The 20,211-nt window shown below is 44.2% G+C and overlaps 1 protein-coding gene across 1 annotated transcript in view; it reads right to left on the reverse strand.

Annotated features, from left to right (window-relative positions):
* Positions 1 to 7: 7 nt before the first annotated feature.
* Positions 8 to 20,211, reverse strand: part of LOC142020272 (uncharacterized) — a 44,646-nt gene continuing 24,442 nt past the window's right edge. Inside the window, exons 11-16 of the mRNA XM_075007985.1 lie at positions 17,570 to 17,596; positions 15,846 to 15,903; positions 14,855 to 14,910; positions 13,070 to 13,262; positions 10,859 to 11,017; positions 8 to 4,665 (exon numbers count right to left, since the gene is read on the reverse strand). Coding sequence (XP_074864086.1) covers positions 4,533 to 4,665; positions 10,859 to 11,017; positions 13,070 to 13,262; positions 14,855 to 14,910; positions 15,846 to 15,903; positions 17,570 to 17,596 — 626 coding nt within the window. The 3' untranslated portion in view covers positions 8 to 4,532. The remainder of the gene's footprint in view (positions 4,666 to 10,858; positions 11,018 to 13,069; positions 13,263 to 14,854; positions 14,911 to 15,845; positions 15,904 to 17,569; positions 17,597 to 20,211) is intronic.

Here is a 20,211-nt window from a genome sequence, read left to right on the forward strand (position 1 = left end):
GCAGATATCCATCCTTGTGCCATTTAAGTTACATGGAGTTTTTTTATCCCTTCCTCAGCTCTGCTCTCCTTGTCTTGTGATTTTACTAAAACCATCTTTTATCACATGGAAATGGGCTGCCCAAACATAATGGGCCCACTTGCTCCCAAGAAGTAATATCATTGTTTCTTGGATAGTTTCTCAGTAGTCGAATAGTTTTTGACTCTTTTATTCACTTTCCCTCCCTCACTGTAGCTAAGAATGGGGACAGCTTAATATGCCCACATTATATACACTGCCACCTCCAGCCACACTTCAACCACTGTGAAAGGAGAGTATCCATTTTGGCTTGTCATCTTTGAGTGGTAGAGTTAGGCTTGGCCAAATTTGATTTTTAAATAATTTCAACAGGTAAGATGCTTAAGCATTTTTTAAAAGCACTTTTAAATTTTTCAGTTGCAGGAAATTGGGGGGGGAAGCATATAATGACAAGCATTAAGCTTTAAAAAAAATTTTATAAACTGTTCAAACACATCATCCTCATGTCAAAATATACAAGATGATACTTATCAGCCATGCTCTGTTCTAGATCCCAGGAAATCTCTAATACCCCTGAGCCCCAGGCAGATGACCTAGACTCAAACATACTGCTCAGTTCTTTTGTGTATATTTACACAGTTCTCAGGCTGCATTTTTCTCTTATCTGTAAATTAGTTATTGCTGGCTGTCAGTTTGTGTGCATGGTGGTGAAACAGACACTAATCAAATCCTTGCAAGTCTAACTATAGTAGAATTTTAAAGCCTGAGGTGTAAAGCTATTCTAGCTCTTGGACATTAACTTGGGTTTTTTGAAAAATGCAAAATAGAGTAGCTCTATGACATTTTGTACATACCTTTCTACCAGGGATTAGAATTAAATGATTGAAGGTTTTCTGTTAAAACAGAAATCTCTTAACTATGCTATCTGCAGGTTTCATTCTGTCCAGTGTGGACCACAGCAGAAATCAAAAGTGCATTTTTTACATCTCCCTCTGTGCCATTAAGAGCTGGAGTGTTTTGTTTTAAAAAAAATCATCCTCTTCAGCACAGCCCTGCATGAGACATCTGGTTACCTGTAAGTTAACTATTATAGCACATCAGAATTCTGCTCCTTGATTGACTGATCATTTATACACCCAGCAACTTAACCTGCTTTTAGCTAGTGGCATAAGGTTTTATGTAAGGACAAAGCCAATAAGAGCCATAGTTTGATGTAATTTGTAGTAAAGCTTCTATCGTGCAAGCTCCTTTCTTCAGGGGATAGAACAGTGGTACAGATTTGGACAGCAGTTTTGCTAGGCCACATGGACATCTGGGCCTCTCCTTCCTGGCATGAACAGCTGGAATAAAAAAAATCAGCAAGCTGCCTATGGAAAAAAAAAAACTAGTATGACTAACCCAACTTCCATTGGAAATGAAGGAAATGCACAATTTCAGGAGCACGCCCTTTCCATACAAAGATACATCAGCAGAACCTTGGACCATACAAAGCACTGATGTCTGCTTAAATCAGATTATTAAGAGGCTTATTTTTGTAATTCATAACTGTTTAAATGTTTTAAAATCAATTTTTAAATTCAGCTGTGCAAAATTATGGATTTAAGCATTTTTATGTAAAGTTTGTTGTGGGCAGTTACAAAAGGATCAAAATTAACACTGGTTATAAAAAGTTAAATCTTTAACTATTACAACCAGGTGGGGGAAATACCCAAAAAGTTACTTGAGTAAAGGCAGAGCTGCAGTGGGGTAGGGTATGGAGTGTGCTTAAGTGCAAGTCACTGTTGTCTCTCTGGAAAACTACTTGTGTAAAAACACACACAACACCACATCTTTATTGAACTCAACTATCCAGAACTGAAAGCAGCTGCACTTTTACTCGAGTAGCTTTTTGGGTACCTTCTCCACTGATTACAACATACAGTATCAGATTGTCAAGCTATAAAGTAAATATCCTAACTTATCAAACAGCATTGTTTTCCTTTGCTTCTCTGTAAATTGATTACTAATGGAAATGTTTCAGTGTGGGTGCAGTGAAGTGGGCGCATACCAACACTAAATACAATTCAAAGCCTAATTACTACTAACTTAAAGCAGTATCCATTGTTGTTGTACCATTTGTCTCTTGTTAACAGACAGGCTGCTGTAGTAGCTGGATGTGTCTTTACATGATGGGGATTCTGCAAAAGGCAGTGTGATTTTTTTACCATTACTTCATTTTATTTCAAGGTGCCTTCAGGATCACCAAGGAGTCTTAGTACCTACCTATTGTTTGCATGGCCCACAGGAATGTTGTAAAGTCATCTTAATGTTGAATTGTTTAGCCCTCAGGTTATTCTAAAATAACTAGAACATGCTTATTCTTACCTGAGGGTTTGAAAATGGGATGCATGACCAGGAGTGGAAATTGCATACACTTGTGAGAAATAGTTAAACCACTGTTGCCAGGAAGCTGGGATTCTGCAAAGCTCCTTAAAAATGCTCACATACAAACCATATCTTCTCTAGCACTGGCCTGTTTCTTTGCTGAACCTTGACTAGCGTCCATAATATCTCTACCACCCCATTTAGATTTGTAAAGCATCCAACCTCTTTATGGGAGAGTGGCAGGTAAGAGTTCCCTTTGGGTTGCTCTTCCCTGTCACTTTAGCTGAAAGTAGGCCTGATGATAGGGTGATCAGAGAGAAAGCACAAAAACAGACTGAGTGGGAGGTGGATAGATAAGAAAAAGCCTTACGTATCAGGGATGTTCCTATAAAACTGAGGCTGCTGGTCACCTTACTTAAGAGTTACCATCCCCACCCTCTGCAACATTGTACACTGTGTGAAAACTAAGCAACTTTGGATGTGCAGCTAATGAAGCTCCTGCTGGGGGGCCAGAGCAGTGCCACTACAAAGCAGTCCTTGCACTGCTTATTTTAGAATGTTAGAGCTCAAGTGCTGGGCTGCTCTGCCAATCTGGCCCCTTATACATGAAGTAGACAGATACCACTAATTCCTTGCAGATGCCACCCCAACAGCTAATCACTATGGATCTGGTCTGACTCTTACATGATAATATGAAATACTCCACAGATCTCATTATCAGAGTCAACTTATTTTGTTAAAGATGGAGGGGTGGGTGCAGAGAGCATTGAAAAAGGGAGTAAACACACTGAATAGAGGTCTTTTTCCCCCTCTGCAGATGCTTTGCGAATGCACTGCACATCCTCGTGGTGTTCAAGGCAATGGAAATGTTTTAAAACCCATATTTACAAAAAAAAATTGCTTTTATTCTGCTTCCCACAGGTTTTGGAGTTAATAACCCATCAAATGCAGTGTCATGGCATACAAACTGATATCATGCTATACTGGCTTAAGTTTCAAAGGTTGTAAGCTTCACACAACACTCAGACTTGCATGATTACAGTACAAAAAATATGTAAAATTTCAGAACCATCTTAGTTTAGGGAAGGACTTAAAGATTAAGTATCATTCATACACATGGAAGATATTTAAAAGATACTTGGAGTCACACAAACAAGTGCAGTATTCTGCTTAAGAACCTCGTATACACAACATACCTCATTTTCCACTGAGCAGATTCACTGTTTTTAAAAAAAGAAAATCCTAAATCAGAGCATGGAATTTGATTGCATTTATTCTGAGATCTATTGGAAGGCAAAATGCATTGCACAAGTGTACTGGTGATGTTGAATATAAATAAGTAAACCCAACCATGTCAAATTGCTGGATGTGGGTTCATGTTCCTTAAAGTGGCAGATTAATCTCAATGGTTACCAAAAAATAATCCAAAAGTAATTAAAAAGAAAGAAACTCATGCTGTCATCGCAGTCTTCCCCTGAATCCGACTTTCCATTTGCAGGTGTAACATGTGGTAGAACTATATTTGCACTAGATTTAAAAAAAAAAAAAAAAAAAAAAAAAAAGCTGGGTCAAGTACCCTACCTTTTAAAAAGCCATTAGATCAAAGCAGATTCCAATGACAGCCCCTTAATGTAGTTCCTTTCCACATGCTGCTAATCCTGCCATGGAAGACAGTCAGTCTTTTGTAGGTATAAGGAAATGGATTTGCGGGATGAGACTTCCACTAACAAAAGCCAGATTCTAAGATGGCTCATCCAGGACCTAAATCACACTTTTCTTTGGACAATAAAGTTCAAGTTGCAGTTACTGTCCTACTTTTTTAAAAAGGGAATGACGGCTGCACAAAAAAACCCTATCACCTAAATATGTTCATATCAGCTGAAGCTGTCTTTCATCAGAAACCATAGGATCTGATACAATAAAGTTCTCCTAGGGAGGTTTACAAGAAGAGTAGTTCGGTGCTGTATATACTATTACTGCCATAGTTGTCTCATACCCAAGTTTAACTTTGTGTTGAGCCTTAATTCTTGAGCTGTCACATTGAATTTCAATACTTGGCCATCAGAGTCATCTTGACTTCCCTTGGAAAATAGTTAGATGCCACGCTGCTTGCAAAGGAGCAAATCCCTCCTAATGGAAGCTGGGGGCCATCACTCCTTAGCATCTTGTTCATCTCCCTCTGCAACACCCTCATCGCTGGCCTCTTTCTCCTCTTTGCTGCGCTTGTTCTTTTTGTGCTTGTGCCGCCGGTGGCTTTCACCCTCTTCACTCTCATGCTGCTTACTGCAAGAAGGAGGAAGGAACAGAGAAACCAGAATAAAGTGTCAGTCTGATCAATGGCCAAAGTAGTTCAATTCTACCTCTGACAAAACATGGCAACACATTTGTGATGTAGAATAAACGATTACACACACACCCACACCCCCTCCCCCCATGATGCCATGGAAAGGTTTTATCAGCCCTTGTTTGGGCTGCTCTTGTTACTTGAACATCAAAACCATGAGGGAGTCATGTAGAGTGGCCCATGTGAGTGCTGATAAATCCTGTCTCCAAGGTGCATCATTGTAACTTGTATGTGCCACATCTTTGACAGAGATAGATGCAGGAACTAAGAGGTAGAAGGGGTTAGGGTTTGGGGCTGAGAGGGCGTTAAGCCTGGGAATGTGGGGTGGGTTTGTGGGCCATGGAGGTAGAACCTGGGGATGGGGAGGATGGAAGCATGAAGGGTTGATGTGAACATTTCTCCCTCCCGCTTAAAAGCCTATCCCCAGGTGCAGCATTTTCCTTGTCCTCATTTGCGCCCCAATCCGGGGTGAAAGTAACAAACTTTACATCTGGTACAAATCATTGTGCGTAGGGGGTTACAAAAAGTAGTCATATTTTTGAAGTTGATTTTGTAACTAAATTTGGAAGAAATGGCTCTTTTCACTATTTTGGTTGCAGACCTCTGCCTTATGGCTTACCTAGGTGGAAAAGGAGAGTCTGGCAGGGACAAAGAACTGCTGGTGTCCTGAAACGACACACTGACCAATTCTACCTCTGCAAAGGTTAAACCAGGACTGAAATGTCCCCATCCTAGGTCTCAAGCCACAGGACTGGGTGGGAAGGGTCTCTCCTGCTTCCCAAATGTGGAAAGATTTTGCTACCAAGCTTTGTTTTCAAGAACAGAAAATGAGCACTGCAGTTCCTCCAGGGGTGCAGAACAGACAAACCGTACAGCAGGTTTCATAGGAGACAAAGTGCAAATGAGGAGCTCCCAGGAAAGCATAAATGCTGTTTATCCCATAGATACCCACACCATATATGCAGCATTTGTTTAGGTAAGTGTGTCTAAGTAAGACTGTTTTTCCAAGTGGCATTCCCAAAACACAGGGGTGAGAGTGCACCTCTCGCTGAATACTGAGGCCCCGTGTACAAAGCCCAAGGCTGCAACTCAGTTTCTAAACTGCTTTAACCCTGGTTCCATCATCATAAAAATAAACTGGTACTGGCATGTTGATAACTGAATACCCTCCCTCCAAGGAGTTACACCTCCCAGCTCCCCAGGAGACAGATGAGATTCCTGGGCCAAAGTCACCTAACATATTAATGGCTGAGCCAGAAACTGAACCTACATCAGCTTGAGAGCAAGAGGAAGATCCATCTCTGTGTTTCATTGCCATCTGGCACTCTTTTGCTTAATTCCCTATCTAAGTACTCTAATTGCTTTTGGCATCATTTCAGCTGAGTCAACTCTGTCTGTATAGCCAAACCATTTCCTGTATGTCTACTGCATCATCAAATCTCTTGGGCATCAGGAGTATTGTTATTAAAACAGCACCAGCTTCCGTTTGTTTTCCATCTGGTTTTCATTGTGGCTCCCACCCTTTGGTGTGATTCTAGCCCTTCCTTTACACCGAGAGAAGTCAGGGCCTCTGGTAAAAATTCATGTGCATCCTGAAAGATGAGAACAGCATTTTGCTGCCTGGCTCCAGCTAGGTTTTTCTGATTCAACTTTCAGATCAAATGCATCAACTATATAGAAGGAAGGTATCACTGTCCCTCCTCCAGAGAACCAGCCTGAAACACTAAGGTCTGGTCTACACTACAGTTAGGTTGATGTAAGGCAGCTTATGTCAACTCCACCATTGCCGGTCCTAAGCCCGGATGAAAAAGGAGGAAGGTTGGGCGTTGGCCTAGCAACTCGATCCTGTAAAACCTACCAATTGCTACAGAAACAACAAGTGCAACCAGACACAACAAACAAAAATTAACTCTGCGCGAAGGTATCGACTCTTTTTTTATGACGGTGCTGGATGAAAGCTGAAAGGAAGTTCAGTACCCGATGTAGAGCTCGATTTTAAGTGCCAAAACCACAACAAAACATGGAAGGTAAGGACCTTATACCAATGGGGAAAGCTAGAGCAATTACTTTGTGAATTTGACAGTTATCAAACGAACACCTTAGGCACTAGAGAGATGAGATGGACAGGAAGTAATAGGCTAGTTAGTGATGGGAAAACCACTCTTTATTCAGGGAACGATAGTCAGCATATACACGGCGTAGGCCTGATATTAAGTAAGGAAGCATTACGGGCATTGGTTGGATGGAAGCCAGTGAACGACTGTATTATCACAGCGAGATTCAAGTCAACGCATGTGCAAACTACAATCATCCAAGTGTATGCACCAACCGAGGACGCTGACGAAGCTGAAAAAAAGACGTGTTTTATGATCTGTTACAAGACACCATCAGTGATGTCCCCAGTCATGACATCAAGTTACTCATGGGTGATATGAACGCGCAAATAGATAACAGAAGACAGGGATGGGAACATGTGATTGGCCCGTACAGATTGTCAATGCAAACGAGCGACAATGGAGAGCACTTACTACTATTCTGTAGCATGAACAACTTGTGCATTGGAAACACCTATTTCGCACACAAGAATACATGGCGGTCACCTGATGGTACCACTAACAACGAAATAGACTATTTCTGCATCAGCAAACGATGGCGACCAGCTCTACTAGATGTGAGAGTACACCGTGGACCTGATGTTGGGTCAGACCACCATCTTTTGATGGCATCGCTCCATCTTTGCCTTAAAAGAAAACAAGACCGGCAAGCAGCTTGGCCCTATGCAGTTGAAAAGTTAAGAGACCAAGCCATAGCTGAACAGTACAAACAAACTTAAACCGATTTCAACAAATGCAACATGAAACTTCACTCGAAGACCAGTGGATGCAGTTCAAAAGAGCAGTGACTGAGATCGCAGAAGAGATGATTGGTCGAAGGAGAGGCACACAAAAAGAATACTGGATACAAGACAGGACCTGGTAGTTGATTGATGAACGTAAGGTTGCGAAGAGGCAAAGAGCTCAGGCAAAGTTGCCAGGTGAGAAAGCGGAAGCTATGGCGAAGTACCAGCTGCTGGATCGTAGAGTCAAGAAAAGCTATCACGCTGACAAGAAAGAATGGTTAGAACGTAAAGGTGCTGAAGCACAAGAGGCAGCAAAGAGATGCGACACCAAGACACTATATCGTATTGTCCAGGAGTTAAAAGGAGCAAGAAGCAATAGCAACGTTCCCATCAAAGACAAGAATGGGAAGATCTTACTCAGTAAAGAAGAGCAAGATGCATGCTGGGCAGAACACTTCAAAGAAACACTGAATCAACTGAACCCAACCACAACCTACGACTTCAGTAACTTCAATCTCCCTGACAAGCTGGAAGCAGACCTAGACATGGTCATGACTGAGGAAACACAGAGCAATAAAGGTGCTAAAGAACAACAAGGCTGCTGGCCTAGACCAAATTGCAGCTGAACTATTGAAGTATGGTGGAAACTCTGTGGTGCAGGAATTGACAAGGCTGTTGAATGAATGTTGGAGAACAGAGTGCGTCCCAGGCGAGTGGAGGAAGGGAATGATTGTCAAGTTACCAAAGAAGGGGAATGTCACTGATTGTAACAATTGGAGAGGTATCATGCTCCTTTCGGTCCCAGCAAAGGTCTTCTGCATCGTCCTACTCAGGAGGTTGCAGAGCATGGTGGATAACACACTGCGTGAAGAACAAGCCGGATTTCGCTGCGGACGATCGTGTAGTGAACAGATCTTCATGTTGTGCAGCATCATCGAACAAAGTATCGAGTTCCAACGGCCGCTGTTAATTAGCTACATCGACTTTAAAAAGGCGTTTGACAGCGTTCATAGAGAATCATTATGGAACATAGTGCGAACATATGGCATCCCACAACACTACGTCAACATCTTCCAAAATCTTTATCTAAACTCTAGTTGCTGCGTGAGGACCGATAATGGGATGACAGATTTCTTCAACATCGACTCCAGAGTGCGTCAAGGGTGCATCCTGTCCCCATTCTTGTTCCTTCTGGCGGTGGACTTCATCATGAGAAGGGCGATGAGCGATGCACATCTAGGTATCTCATGGAAAGATCAGTGTTGACTCATGGATCTGGACTTTGCAGATGATATTGCACTGCTAGCAGAAACGAGCGAATGCTTGCAAGGCATGACAACAAATTTGGAAGCAGAAGCCGGCAAAATTGGGCTGAGGATAAATAGTGATAAAACAAAGTTGATGCAGGTTGGGAACACTCAAACACACCACTAGTAGTCAGACGCCAACCCATAGAAGTAGTACAGCAGTTCACCTATCTTAGCAGCACTAACGACGGAGGTGTCGAGGCAGATGTTAACTGCAGAATTGGTAAGGCATCAGCAGTGTTCTAAAGACTGCGCCCAATTTGGTCTGCACCAACAATCGACATTGCAACAAAAGTTTGACTGTATAACACCATCGTCATGCCAGTTGCCATTTACACTAGCGAAATGTGGAAAATAACGTCAAAAGCAGCACGCAAGCCCAATGTATTCCACCAACGTTGCTTATGAAACATCCTGGGTGTCACCTACCGCGATCGTGTTACCAATGAGGAGATACTACAAAGATGCGGGTCACGGGCACTGCAGGATATCGTGACAGAGCGCAGAGTGCGGTTTGCTGGACACATTCTGCGTCTGCCAGATCAACTGCACCCAAAGACTGCAATGAGATGGATACCGGGAGAGGGAAGAAGGAAGAGAGGCAGGCCACTCCAGACCTGGCGCACCACATTTAAGGAAGACTTAAACATTGGTATATCATGGGAGGAAGCGGAATTATTTGCAGCTGACCAAAATCGCTGGTGAACACTTGTTGCCCAATGTGCCCAGATGCACAGGCGGACCTAAGTCTAAGATCACTGTCCCTCCTCCAGAGAACCAGCCTGAAACACTAAGGTCTGGTCTACACTACAGTTAGGTTGATGTAAGGCAGCTTATGTCAACCTAATTATGTAAGTGTACACACTGCAGTCTAGTTTCCTCCAATATAAGTGCCCTACTACACCTCCATGAGAGATGCAGGGCTTATGCTGGTGTAGTTAGGGTGATGTAGTGGGTTGTCATTCTTGTCAGTTTAACAACTGAAAGTCATTCAGAGCTCTAGCTGTCACCCCAGGTTACAGGTACCAGGCTCCAGCTAGAGCCTACCTACCACCCAGATTCTTGTCTGGAAGCCTGGACAACTGACATGCTTTCTAGTAAGGAGTGGAGAGCTGGTGGGTGGTGGTGGCCTGTCCCCACTCCCCTCTTAAGTCAGTGGAATGCACACCATAAAGACAGGACAGCGTGGACATGAGCTACTGCAGTAATTACTGTGGTTGCTGTAAGTGGATGTAACAGATCAACTTAAGTCTCTAGTGTAGATATGCCCTTAGATGTACGGGTCTACCTACATTGTTAATAGGATGCCCATCACTGCGGTATCTGAGCAACTCCTAAAATTCTCAAGCTTATTAACTCTAATGCAGCAGAGGCTGGACTTTACGCTGGCTATTTTGGGAAGGACTGGCTCAAGGAATAGTCTGTTTTGTACTGAAGTAGCCAAAATTCACGAACACCCTTGATTTGCTCCCCAAGCTTCTCTATCAGAGCACCACTATCTCAATTTTGGGGGAAAAGGGAGAGACATACTGAAAGACGCAGTGACTTGCAGCAGAAAGGTCCATTATTTCAGCAGTGCACATCTGAATTTCCCCTTCCTCTTTTGAGTCTGACATTCTTTTTTCATGGAAAATTGGAGTCTCCTAGTACATAGTCCATAGCCAGCAATCTGTCTACTGGGAACCAATGGTGGAGTGGGGGATGTGGGTGGGAGAGAAGAGAAGAGAGGACATACAGAAGGCACTATAACAGATCCTTATAGCGAGCCTTGGTTCACCAGAATGTACAACGTGAATACAAAGGAAACTTCACTATCATGGATAGCTCTGAATCTCTGGCCATACGCACTACTCATGGGGATTTTGCCTCTCTGAAGCATCAGATATTGGACCAACATCAGAGGCACAAACAATGCCAGAATGGAGCAGGGTCAGGGCTGCTGTGGATATCACTTAAAGAGCCTTCTCCACCAACACATTATCTTACCGTCTTGAAGACTTATGTTTACTGCTCTCCTCCTTTTCTCTGTGCCTGCGTTCCCGGTGGCGATCCTCACGCTCCCTGCTCCGATCTCTACTCCTGCGGTAATCCCGCTCAAAATCATAGCTTCGCTCTCGACTGTAGTAGCGATATCGCTCATCATCACTTTAGGGGGAGAGAGACAAACATGCAGTGAGGTGGGGAAGCTGTGGGGGAATGATGCTACTGATCAGCAATTGAGCCTGCTCTTTAATACATCATGAGCTATGTTCATGAAGCCTGTGAAATTCCAGGGTCTCAGAGGGCCTCATCTCCTCACCACCTGGCCTGTATGCAGACCTCCACATCCCAAGAGAAACATCACCTCTTGGTAAAGTGCAATGTTGACTTAGTCTGGAATTCTCCACTAGCACAAGCAGAACAGGTATTGAAAAGAAAAACCTTTGCAAGTTCAGAAGGTCAGCATTTTCTTCCTTATCCTAGCTCAGAAGCAACACTTGAGTTCAGATACAAATCACAAGTTTGAATAAATATTCACACAACTTCAATGCAAATATCTTAAAAAAAAAATTCCTACTCCCATCCATGGGCCTCCCACAATGCACCACAACCACTTATAGTCAAGAGGAATGAGATTTAAGCCTAACTAGAATAGTTTAGCATTACTCTGAGGTAGTGTAAGAACCTAAGTATTCTTACATATGGGTATGTGGCAGAGGTCCTCTCCTTTGCCCAGGAGGGCTCTGTAGAACACATTGTAACATATTCTGCAGCACTTCAGTTTTTTTCTACATTTTCCATGAACTTGAAGAAAATGACCAAAGTGGCCCAGAAACATGGTCCTTGTACACATCTTCACTCTTGTTCAGATTACATTAACATTATACAAGTCATGGAGCATCTGGCATGTCACATGAGTCTGTTTTTATTTATTTACACACGATGTATAAACACATACACAGGCTCAAGAAAACTGTACATTTCACACAAAGACCTCATGATCTGCACCCCATCTCTCACCCTCTTCTATATAGAATTGCATATTCAAAACATTTGGGGGAAAATGGCTGAAATGCTGTTCTGAGAGCTATAGAAACAAGTTATGGAAGAAAATTTCCAAAGTATAAGCAATCAGAATCAGAGAAAGGTGTGTTATCAGGGAACTATTGCCTCAGAAGCACTTAACTGATTTCTGTGGCCTGCCCCATCTGGTGCATACCATCTAAGAACTTTAATTTCTAACATACTCTACAGCAGGTAAAAATGCTCGCAAGATGCCTGGACTGCTAAGCAGAGCACATGATTCTTGTCCCCAGAATTACATATGCCTTTCCAATTCCAGTATGTTAACACCTTCATGCCTTCCCTGATTGATCACCTTCCAAAATGCCTAATGCCTTTTTAAAAACAGCTCTTTGTTACAAGGAACTACCTTGTTTGCCCAGTTCAAAAGCCTGGAGGTTCCCAGAACAAGGAGCACAATTTGCCAGACATATACATCAATTTTGCTCATGTTTTCAGCAACTACTGGCACTGCTGAGACTGACACTTCTAAAAATATTGACAGTGCTTGTAAGGACAATAGCATCAGAGTTGTATGGTGGAAAGTCCAAAGCATTTGCATTGCTTGGGGTTCTTTCATTTAGTCTTTTCTGTGTCTGCTTTGCAGCCTCTTCCGCTAAGCTCTCAGACCACTACTGGTTCCCAGTAAGGTAGCTCTCTCCAGAGAAATGCCCACTGTCCTTCACGGTGTACACTTGCACACCTTGTTCATGGCGAACAGTCCTCCTTACCCCATAAGCTTTCAGACCTTGGGGCTGAGCAAAAGGGGGCAAATTCCCTTCACAATTATGTTTACATTTAGAAGCTTTTCAACTGTTCTCCTTGAAACTGCACAATCATAATTAAGGGTACCTAGCATTTGCTTGGATCTTGACCCAAAGCACCTTCCAAAAAGGTGGGCATATAACTTGTCATTAGCCCTATTTTACAAGCAGAAAAAACAGGCATAGAGATCGTGACTGCATAACAAGTCAACAGCCAAGAACCCAGCTGTCCTCTCTGTTTTGTGCTCTAGCCACTGATTAGGGCTGTCTCCTCCCAGGTGGTGATGTGCGGACACTGAGTCTTTTGACAACAGCTTCCATGCTCTCATCTGGCAGAGTTTGGCTCATCCCTAGGAGGCTACAGCAGTGACACATGGAATATGGCGCTTACTTGTTGTATTCACTGGTGGTTGGAGTTCGGTCTCGGTCCCTCTCCCGTTCTCTTTCCCGTTCCCTCTCTCGCTCCCGCCTTGAGCCGGAGTACTCCCAGTGGCTGCTGCTGGAACTGCTTGTGCCCTTGTCCACTGTCGTCACCCAGGGCGTGTGAGACGTAGAGATGGGAGGATAGCTGATGAAACCGGAATCTGCAATGAGAGAGCAGAATCTTCACTCAGCTGAAAAATTAGTGCTACCTCTTATGCTGGCCTAGCAAGGGAAGGAGACATGCCAGGCTTGGGACTGGGACTAGTAACATGTAAGTGCCCTAGTCAGTGCTACTTCCACGTCAGGAATAACACTCCTTCCTCTGAATAAGCACTAACCCAACTCACACCTCTTTACCCATAAGCCCGATTTTCCCCTTCCATATTCACACAGGATATTCTAACAAGTTTTAAACATTATCTCTCTAGGCCAGAAGTAGGCAAATGTTGCTGCAATTACCTGCAGCATTGATGAAGGATATTAAATTAGGAGCTGCTGACACCTGGCCTCTGAGATTCACTGGCCATGTTATCGGTCCTCCCCTAAGAAGCCCCATCATTTCTTCCTTCCCCAGCAGAGTTCTCTGAGTGGGAGGACAAGGCAGAGGATCCTGAGAAGCCCTGACAACATCTCCCTTTTTGATCAGCCAGCAGAGTCTATGGTTGGTCTTCAAGACTGCAAGCCAGCTCTGTTAGTGCAGAGAACAGGAGACCTGGCCCTTGCAGGATTAAGGCTGGTGTCTGGAGCAGGGAAATCCCAGGTTCCTTCTCCATCAGATGCTGGATTAAGAAATGCTTTGATATGTCATGCAGAGGTCTCAGTGCTCCTAACAGAAGAGGGACATGTAGTGAATCCCTGACCAACACCAATCTTCCCGGTGGGGGCATGTTCAGGTATTGACTTGCCATGACCCTGCTCCATTGAAAAGGACCTGCAAGATCACCGACAGAGATGGTACGAGCTGTTGATGGGGTGTTTATTTGAGGAAATACTAGTTTAGTAGAAGGCTGCAGATTCTCAGGATGCCTTGTGCCCATGCTCTCCTGTTCCTACATCCCCCTCCCCAAAGAGGGGCAGCAAGGTGTAATACTGCCTGCTAGATAGGGATAGACGCTGCTTCCGGGTGCTGTTGACCCAGTGCAGGAGCCAGCTGGATACTAAAGAAATAGGAAGGGATATGGGCAGCTTGTGCAAGACTGTAGTGGGGCAGGAGAACTACCATCACTGCCCCTCCCATAAACTGACTAGAGACAGATGCTTCTGCGTGTGTGCAGGCATGGTGTGTGTATGCATGTATATGCAAGGAGGGAAGATACAGCTGGCATGGGAGGGGAACATTCAAAGGCTCGTGGAGAAGTCAGAAATGTGGCTGGGAGGGTGTTCTTAGAAAAAAGCCAGGATTCTGACTGGGCCACAGGGAGCCATGGCTGCACTAGGAAGCTTCTCTGTTGCTGACGTGGGAGTTGGGTGCTGAGAGCAGCTGCACCATGATAAAGAACTGTTTAATTACAAGCATCATTTGCATCAGAGTCACTTCAGAGAGTGCAGGTGATCTAAGACAGTGGAAAGGTTACTGCTCAACCCCATTACCAACACGCCTGGTGAGCGACTGTTTTGTGTAGCACGCAGTCACAGCTTTTGAGATCACAGTGACAGAGACATAGGTCAACCGAGAACAAGGATAAGTTACGAACATCTCTCTGGCCAGCCCCATGCCCAGTCAGCTCCACCATCCTGTGTCTTCTGTGCTCACCTGCAGAGCTGTATCCAAATGGTGGAGGCTGCCTGTTGTTGTAGCCAGCCGGCTGGCTTTGGAAAGAAAACAGACAGTGGTTACTAATGTGAATCCCAGGGCCAGTGGCAGGGAGGGGGCAGGCCAGGCGGGACTGGCTTCTCGGCCCTCCCAGGGTGCCACGCAGCCAGGCCTGGCCTTCCCAGGGCCCCCCCCTCTCCCCCTCACCCCAGGTGGCAAACTGCTATTTACATGACATCATCAGTCTGTCACCCAGGAGGAAAATTACTTTATTTTATATATAAAAGGAGAGAGAAAGCCACGTGTTCTGTTACATAAAAACAATCACCCTCGCACATTCCCCTCCATAGCATTTTTCATGCAAGTAATTTTTAAAGCCATTTCGGAACTTTCATCATCCCAGAGGTCACATCTTTTCACCTTACAAAGGGCCTTGGGTGGGTGTGGTGGTCAGAGTCTGCAATTTAAGTTATATTCCTGGCTCTGACATGAGCTGATTCTGCATCCTTGAGCAAGGCACTTGGCCTCCAAGAACATCAGTCCCCATCATCCTGCCCAATGTGCAGAATGGAGCTAATAATGCTTCATGAGACATAATTCATGGTAGCAAAGTGCTCTAAGATCCTTGGATGGAAACTGCTAAGGAAATGCAAAACCTGGCTGTTCATGCTACCCTTCCAAATCCAGTGCAGTTTGCAAGTTACTCCACAAATCCACTAAACACAAACTAGTATCATGATACTGTGTGGCCAACCTGATGGCACCCTTACCACACAGCACACCTTGTTACAGTAGCCTCATGCCCTGCTCCTTAGGTTACCATAAATCCTAGCACTTCTTAACAATTCTTAAAACTGCAAAAGAAACATGGTAGATCCTGCTTCCCTACTATGTCTCTCACCCAGAGTAATTCCGTTTGACTATCTAGCCACACCTGACTGTGTAAAACCAGGATGGAAAATTGTGCCCTGAAAGGAAACTTCTGCCTTACCCATCAAGTGTTGGAATGAGGAGAGCTGGTGGAGGAGCCAGAGGGGGAGGGAATAGCCCTATAAAATAAAAGCACAGCATGAAGATGAAGCTGCAGCAGGCTTACAACATGGGGCTAGACTCCCCCAAAATTAGGCATTTAAAGCGCAGTTGTGCTCTGAACAGTATATGGAAATGGCAACTTCTTAATCCACAGACTCGCACCCGAGCGTATTCAGAGCCATATGCCCTTACCATAATTGAACCTCTATTGCTTTTTACAACTAGCTCCCCTAGAGCAGGGGTCAGCAACCTGCAGCTCTTAAAGGACTTCTTTCTGGCTCCCAAAGCTATAATTGCAAAGTTTTTAAAACAAAAACAAAAAAACCTCCTGATTATTTTTGATAAATGGCAAATGTCTAAAAGCCCCCAAATGAACAACTCATATCTAAATAGCAAACAATATGTGATCTCAAAATGTTGGATTACTCCCCCTAGCATACTCCAGAGAGAGGTTTGGGGGTGCAAGTCAGGAAGAGAGGTACAAACACACATGTAAAGTGTGAGGAAATAGAATATAAAGTTGGTGTGAACATCCTGCAGTGAACATGTATCACAATACAAATCTGTGTGTGTGTGTGTGTGTGTGTGTGTGTGTGTGTGTGTGTGTGTGTGCGCGCGCGCGTACACGTGTACTGTTCTTAAAAGGAGGGGATACAAGAAGTATATAGTTTTTATTAAGGACAGTTTCATATTCACATGCACTGTGGCTCTTGAATTATTGAGTTTTTTACTGAACTGGAAAAAAAGGCTCTTCTTGCTATTTTGGTTGCCAACCCCTGTCCTAGAGACAGCACAGAAAAAGAAGCCAGATTTTATTCTGGCTTGTGCATCATTAACAGAATAACTACTTAAAAGTGTGAAACTTCCTCTACATTAGCCCAGTCCAGTCCCATGGAAGGCTGAAGGCTTGGCTCTCAGGTCCCATTTGAACTTAGGGCTGACTGTGAATAGGGGTGGTTTTGTTTGTACATTGACAATGTCACATGCAGCATGATGCCCACTGTCAACCAAGCTCTCGTTTTCTGGATTGTTCCTCTAAGGTAAAATGACTATTTTAAAAGTAGCCTATTGATTACTATTTAGCTCTGTAAGTTAAACAGTTAGAGGACTTTGAGATTTGAGACTGCACTGCTTACCAGGGCTGATGTTAGCCTAAATCGGAGTGACCAAGGCTACATCTACACGTGCCCCAAACTTCGAAATGGCCATGCAAATGGCCATTTCGAAGTTTACTAATGAAGCGCTGAAATGCATATTCAGCGCTTCATTCGCATGCGGGCGGCAGCGGCGCTTCGAAATAGACGCGGCTCGTCCCGACGGGGCTCCTTTTCGAAAGGACCCCGCCTACTTCGAAGTCCCCTTATTCCCATCAGCTCATAGGAATAAGGGGACTTCGAAGTAGGCGGGGTCCTTTCGAAAAGGAGCCCCATCGGGGAGAGCCGCGTCAATTTCAAAGCGCCACAGCCACCCGCATGCTAATGAAGCGCTGAATATGCATTTCAGCGCTTCATTAGTAAACTTCAAAATGGCCATTTGCGTGGCCGTTTCGAAGTTTGGGGCACGTGTAGACACGGCCCTAAAGGGAAGATGTGGCCACTACAGTCCATGCTACACTTCAGCCCTTAGATAGGATTTACTATGCTATTTAGACTCACCACTGTCAAAGGCAAATCAGTCACCTACCTGGAATGGGACCTGGTGGGGGCAAACCTATGAAATAAGAAAACAAAGGAAGAAATTAACATTTGTTTGTTACTGTAGGCTAATAAGCCTGGTTTAGTAGTGTCTTCTTCAAGAAGTTTGAGGTGAACAGAATATAAATAAGAATTCTTCACCTTTCCCACCTTTAGCCCTCATAGATATAAGGCAGAAGAGACCGGGAAGGCGAGTATTTCATCTGTCAGTCAGTCAATGCAAGAAGGTTTTCCAGGCATCTAATCCCTGGAAGCATATTTATTCTGGATCTTCACAAAGTAAAGCCAGCAAAGAGAACAGCACTAGTGTGATATGCTCCTGCTGACCTCTTCCAGTTGGGGGACTAGCTGCTACACACTGCTCAAGGTAAAGTCCAAAGCATGGCTTTCATGTCCCTGTTCCAGCCCACCAGTGATCAATGCCTTGATTATCATGCAAAGTTCGTGCTTGAGTGAAAGAGACACAGCCTTGTTTGCAGTAAATGTAAAAGTGTTTCAGGGCACTGCTGATATTCTGGGTTAGAGACAGAAATCAAAAGGACTCATGAGCACTGTGCACACCCTGGACAATCAGCAGGCAAGAATGAATGAGCAAGCTATCTTGGTCTTTGCCACCATATTTTTGTGACAGGCTGATCTGAAACTCCCCTTGATATCAATGACAGATATACATGTGAAACCATCTGTCCTGGGTTTAACAGTAATTTTTAGCACCAGAGTTTAAAGACTGATTGTTTTTCACCTGAGATACCCACCACAGGGTCAACACGAGTTCAACGATAAATGAATGACAAACTGTCCATTCAAATTAAATGTGTGTAATCTAATCTCTGGCTCTGGATCAACATACTCCACAGAATCAAATGCTGGTTAAAGACAGAATTGGTTCCTCTCTAAAAAATAAAAATAGTAATCTAACCCCAGTTCACATAGGTTATCTCCAATAAGGTGTCTCACACTGTGCATCATATAACAGAAATGAGAGCAGAACCTGATGCTCCTGACTCCAGAATCCTCCTCTTACTGCTAGAAAACACTCCTTTCCTTGTAGAAAACAATGCAATCCCTTACTCTAATTAGCCCCTTTCTAAAGTCAGGGGTGAAGCATACACTGATGCATCACAACATTTGTTACAGAAGGAACCATCATCCCCTTGAAATCTACCCTCCAAAAATATAATTTAAAATAGTTTCAGGTATAGAAATAATTGCGCCATCCTGACAAAAGGCTTTATAAATCCTGTTTTTGGGGGTGGAGAGGGTGTCAAAATTTCTCTCCCCCTGTTGCTACTGTGTAAGATCCACACAAACATCAGAGCAAGGTGACAAGCTGTCCAGGAGAAAGAGAAATTGACTATATACAAAATGTTGTCAAAGACACAAAGGGGAGGGATACCTAGACCCAAGCGGGCATTTCCCCTCTTCCAACCCACATCTCAACACGTTCTTGCCACATAGGCATTATAACTACTGCAGGTTTTTCCTTCTTCTTGGAGCAGCATTACAATTTGTCACACCCCTGAGCAGAATGAATTTTGTTGTGTACCAATATGGAAGTGACATACAACATATCACCTTCATATTGGTGTACACAACAAAATGCATGTGAGCCAAGGGGTTCTGAGTGTGGGAAAGGGCTCAGGTATGGAGCAGAAGGTTGGAATGCAGGCCCTGGGGTAGGACTTGGGCACTAGGCAAGAGCTCAGAACCAGACTGCAGGGCAGAGCTCAAGGGCCAGGGACTCACAGGGAGAAGGGGGCCTTTGGGCCATTTGGGCTATGGCAGGGGCCAGGGCCAGGCCACCCCAACTGCAAGTGGGGAAGACAAAGGAGTTGCTGCAGTTGCCTTCAGGCTGGGGGAGAGGCGCCTGGTTCAGGCAGTCCCTATCCTGGCCACCAGGCTGCTGACTATGCTGAGGTGGGGGTGACTCCTCTCCTCCTTGCGCAGGTACCTTGAGCAGCTTCATGGGTTCCCCTGGATCACTAACAGCTTGCCAGGAACTCCTGGGTGGGCCCTCATTTGCACATACATTTATATGATTGTCTTAAAATGAAAAATAAAATGGGCATTACTCATACCTGCTTACCCAGACATTTATATAAAATAATATCCACAGTAACATGAGGTGTGATAAAAATCTATAGGAAACACATGTAACAAGGAATATGAACCCCCAGACTTCAGGGCGAAAACTGACAGCTACCCATTCGGAATAAAGAAGAAACCTACCCACTAAGCAGATTATTCCAGACATCCATTACGGAAGGGGGGGCAGGGGGTGTCTCACTTTCCTCTGACCTATGTCAGACAGGATCCTGGACTAGACTGCCCAGTGGTCTGATCCAATAGGGCAATCCTAGGCCAGTCTATGCTAAAAGGAGAAGGTTAAATTTAGATCTGCAACTCCAGCCCCATTAAATTCCGTATCTGAGTCAACATACCTTAATTCAAGCTTCTGTGTTGTCTCCACTGAGGGAGCCTGACGGGAGTAAATGTTCCCGTCAACTTCCATTAGTCCTCACGAGGAGCAGTACAGTAAACCCTCAATTTTATGGACCCCAATTTAGCTGGTTTTGGGAAACAAATGGACAACCCTGGTGTTCCCAAGGTCTGCAAAATCCTAAATCTATC

The sequence above is a fragment of the Carettochelys insculpta genome, chromosome 13 (assembly GCF_033958435.1).
Source record: "Carettochelys insculpta isolate YL-2023 chromosome 13, ASM3395843v1, whole genome shotgun sequence".
In the NCBI taxonomy this organism is placed as follows: Eukaryota; Metazoa; Chordata; order Testudines; family Carettochelyidae; genus Carettochelys; species Carettochelys insculpta.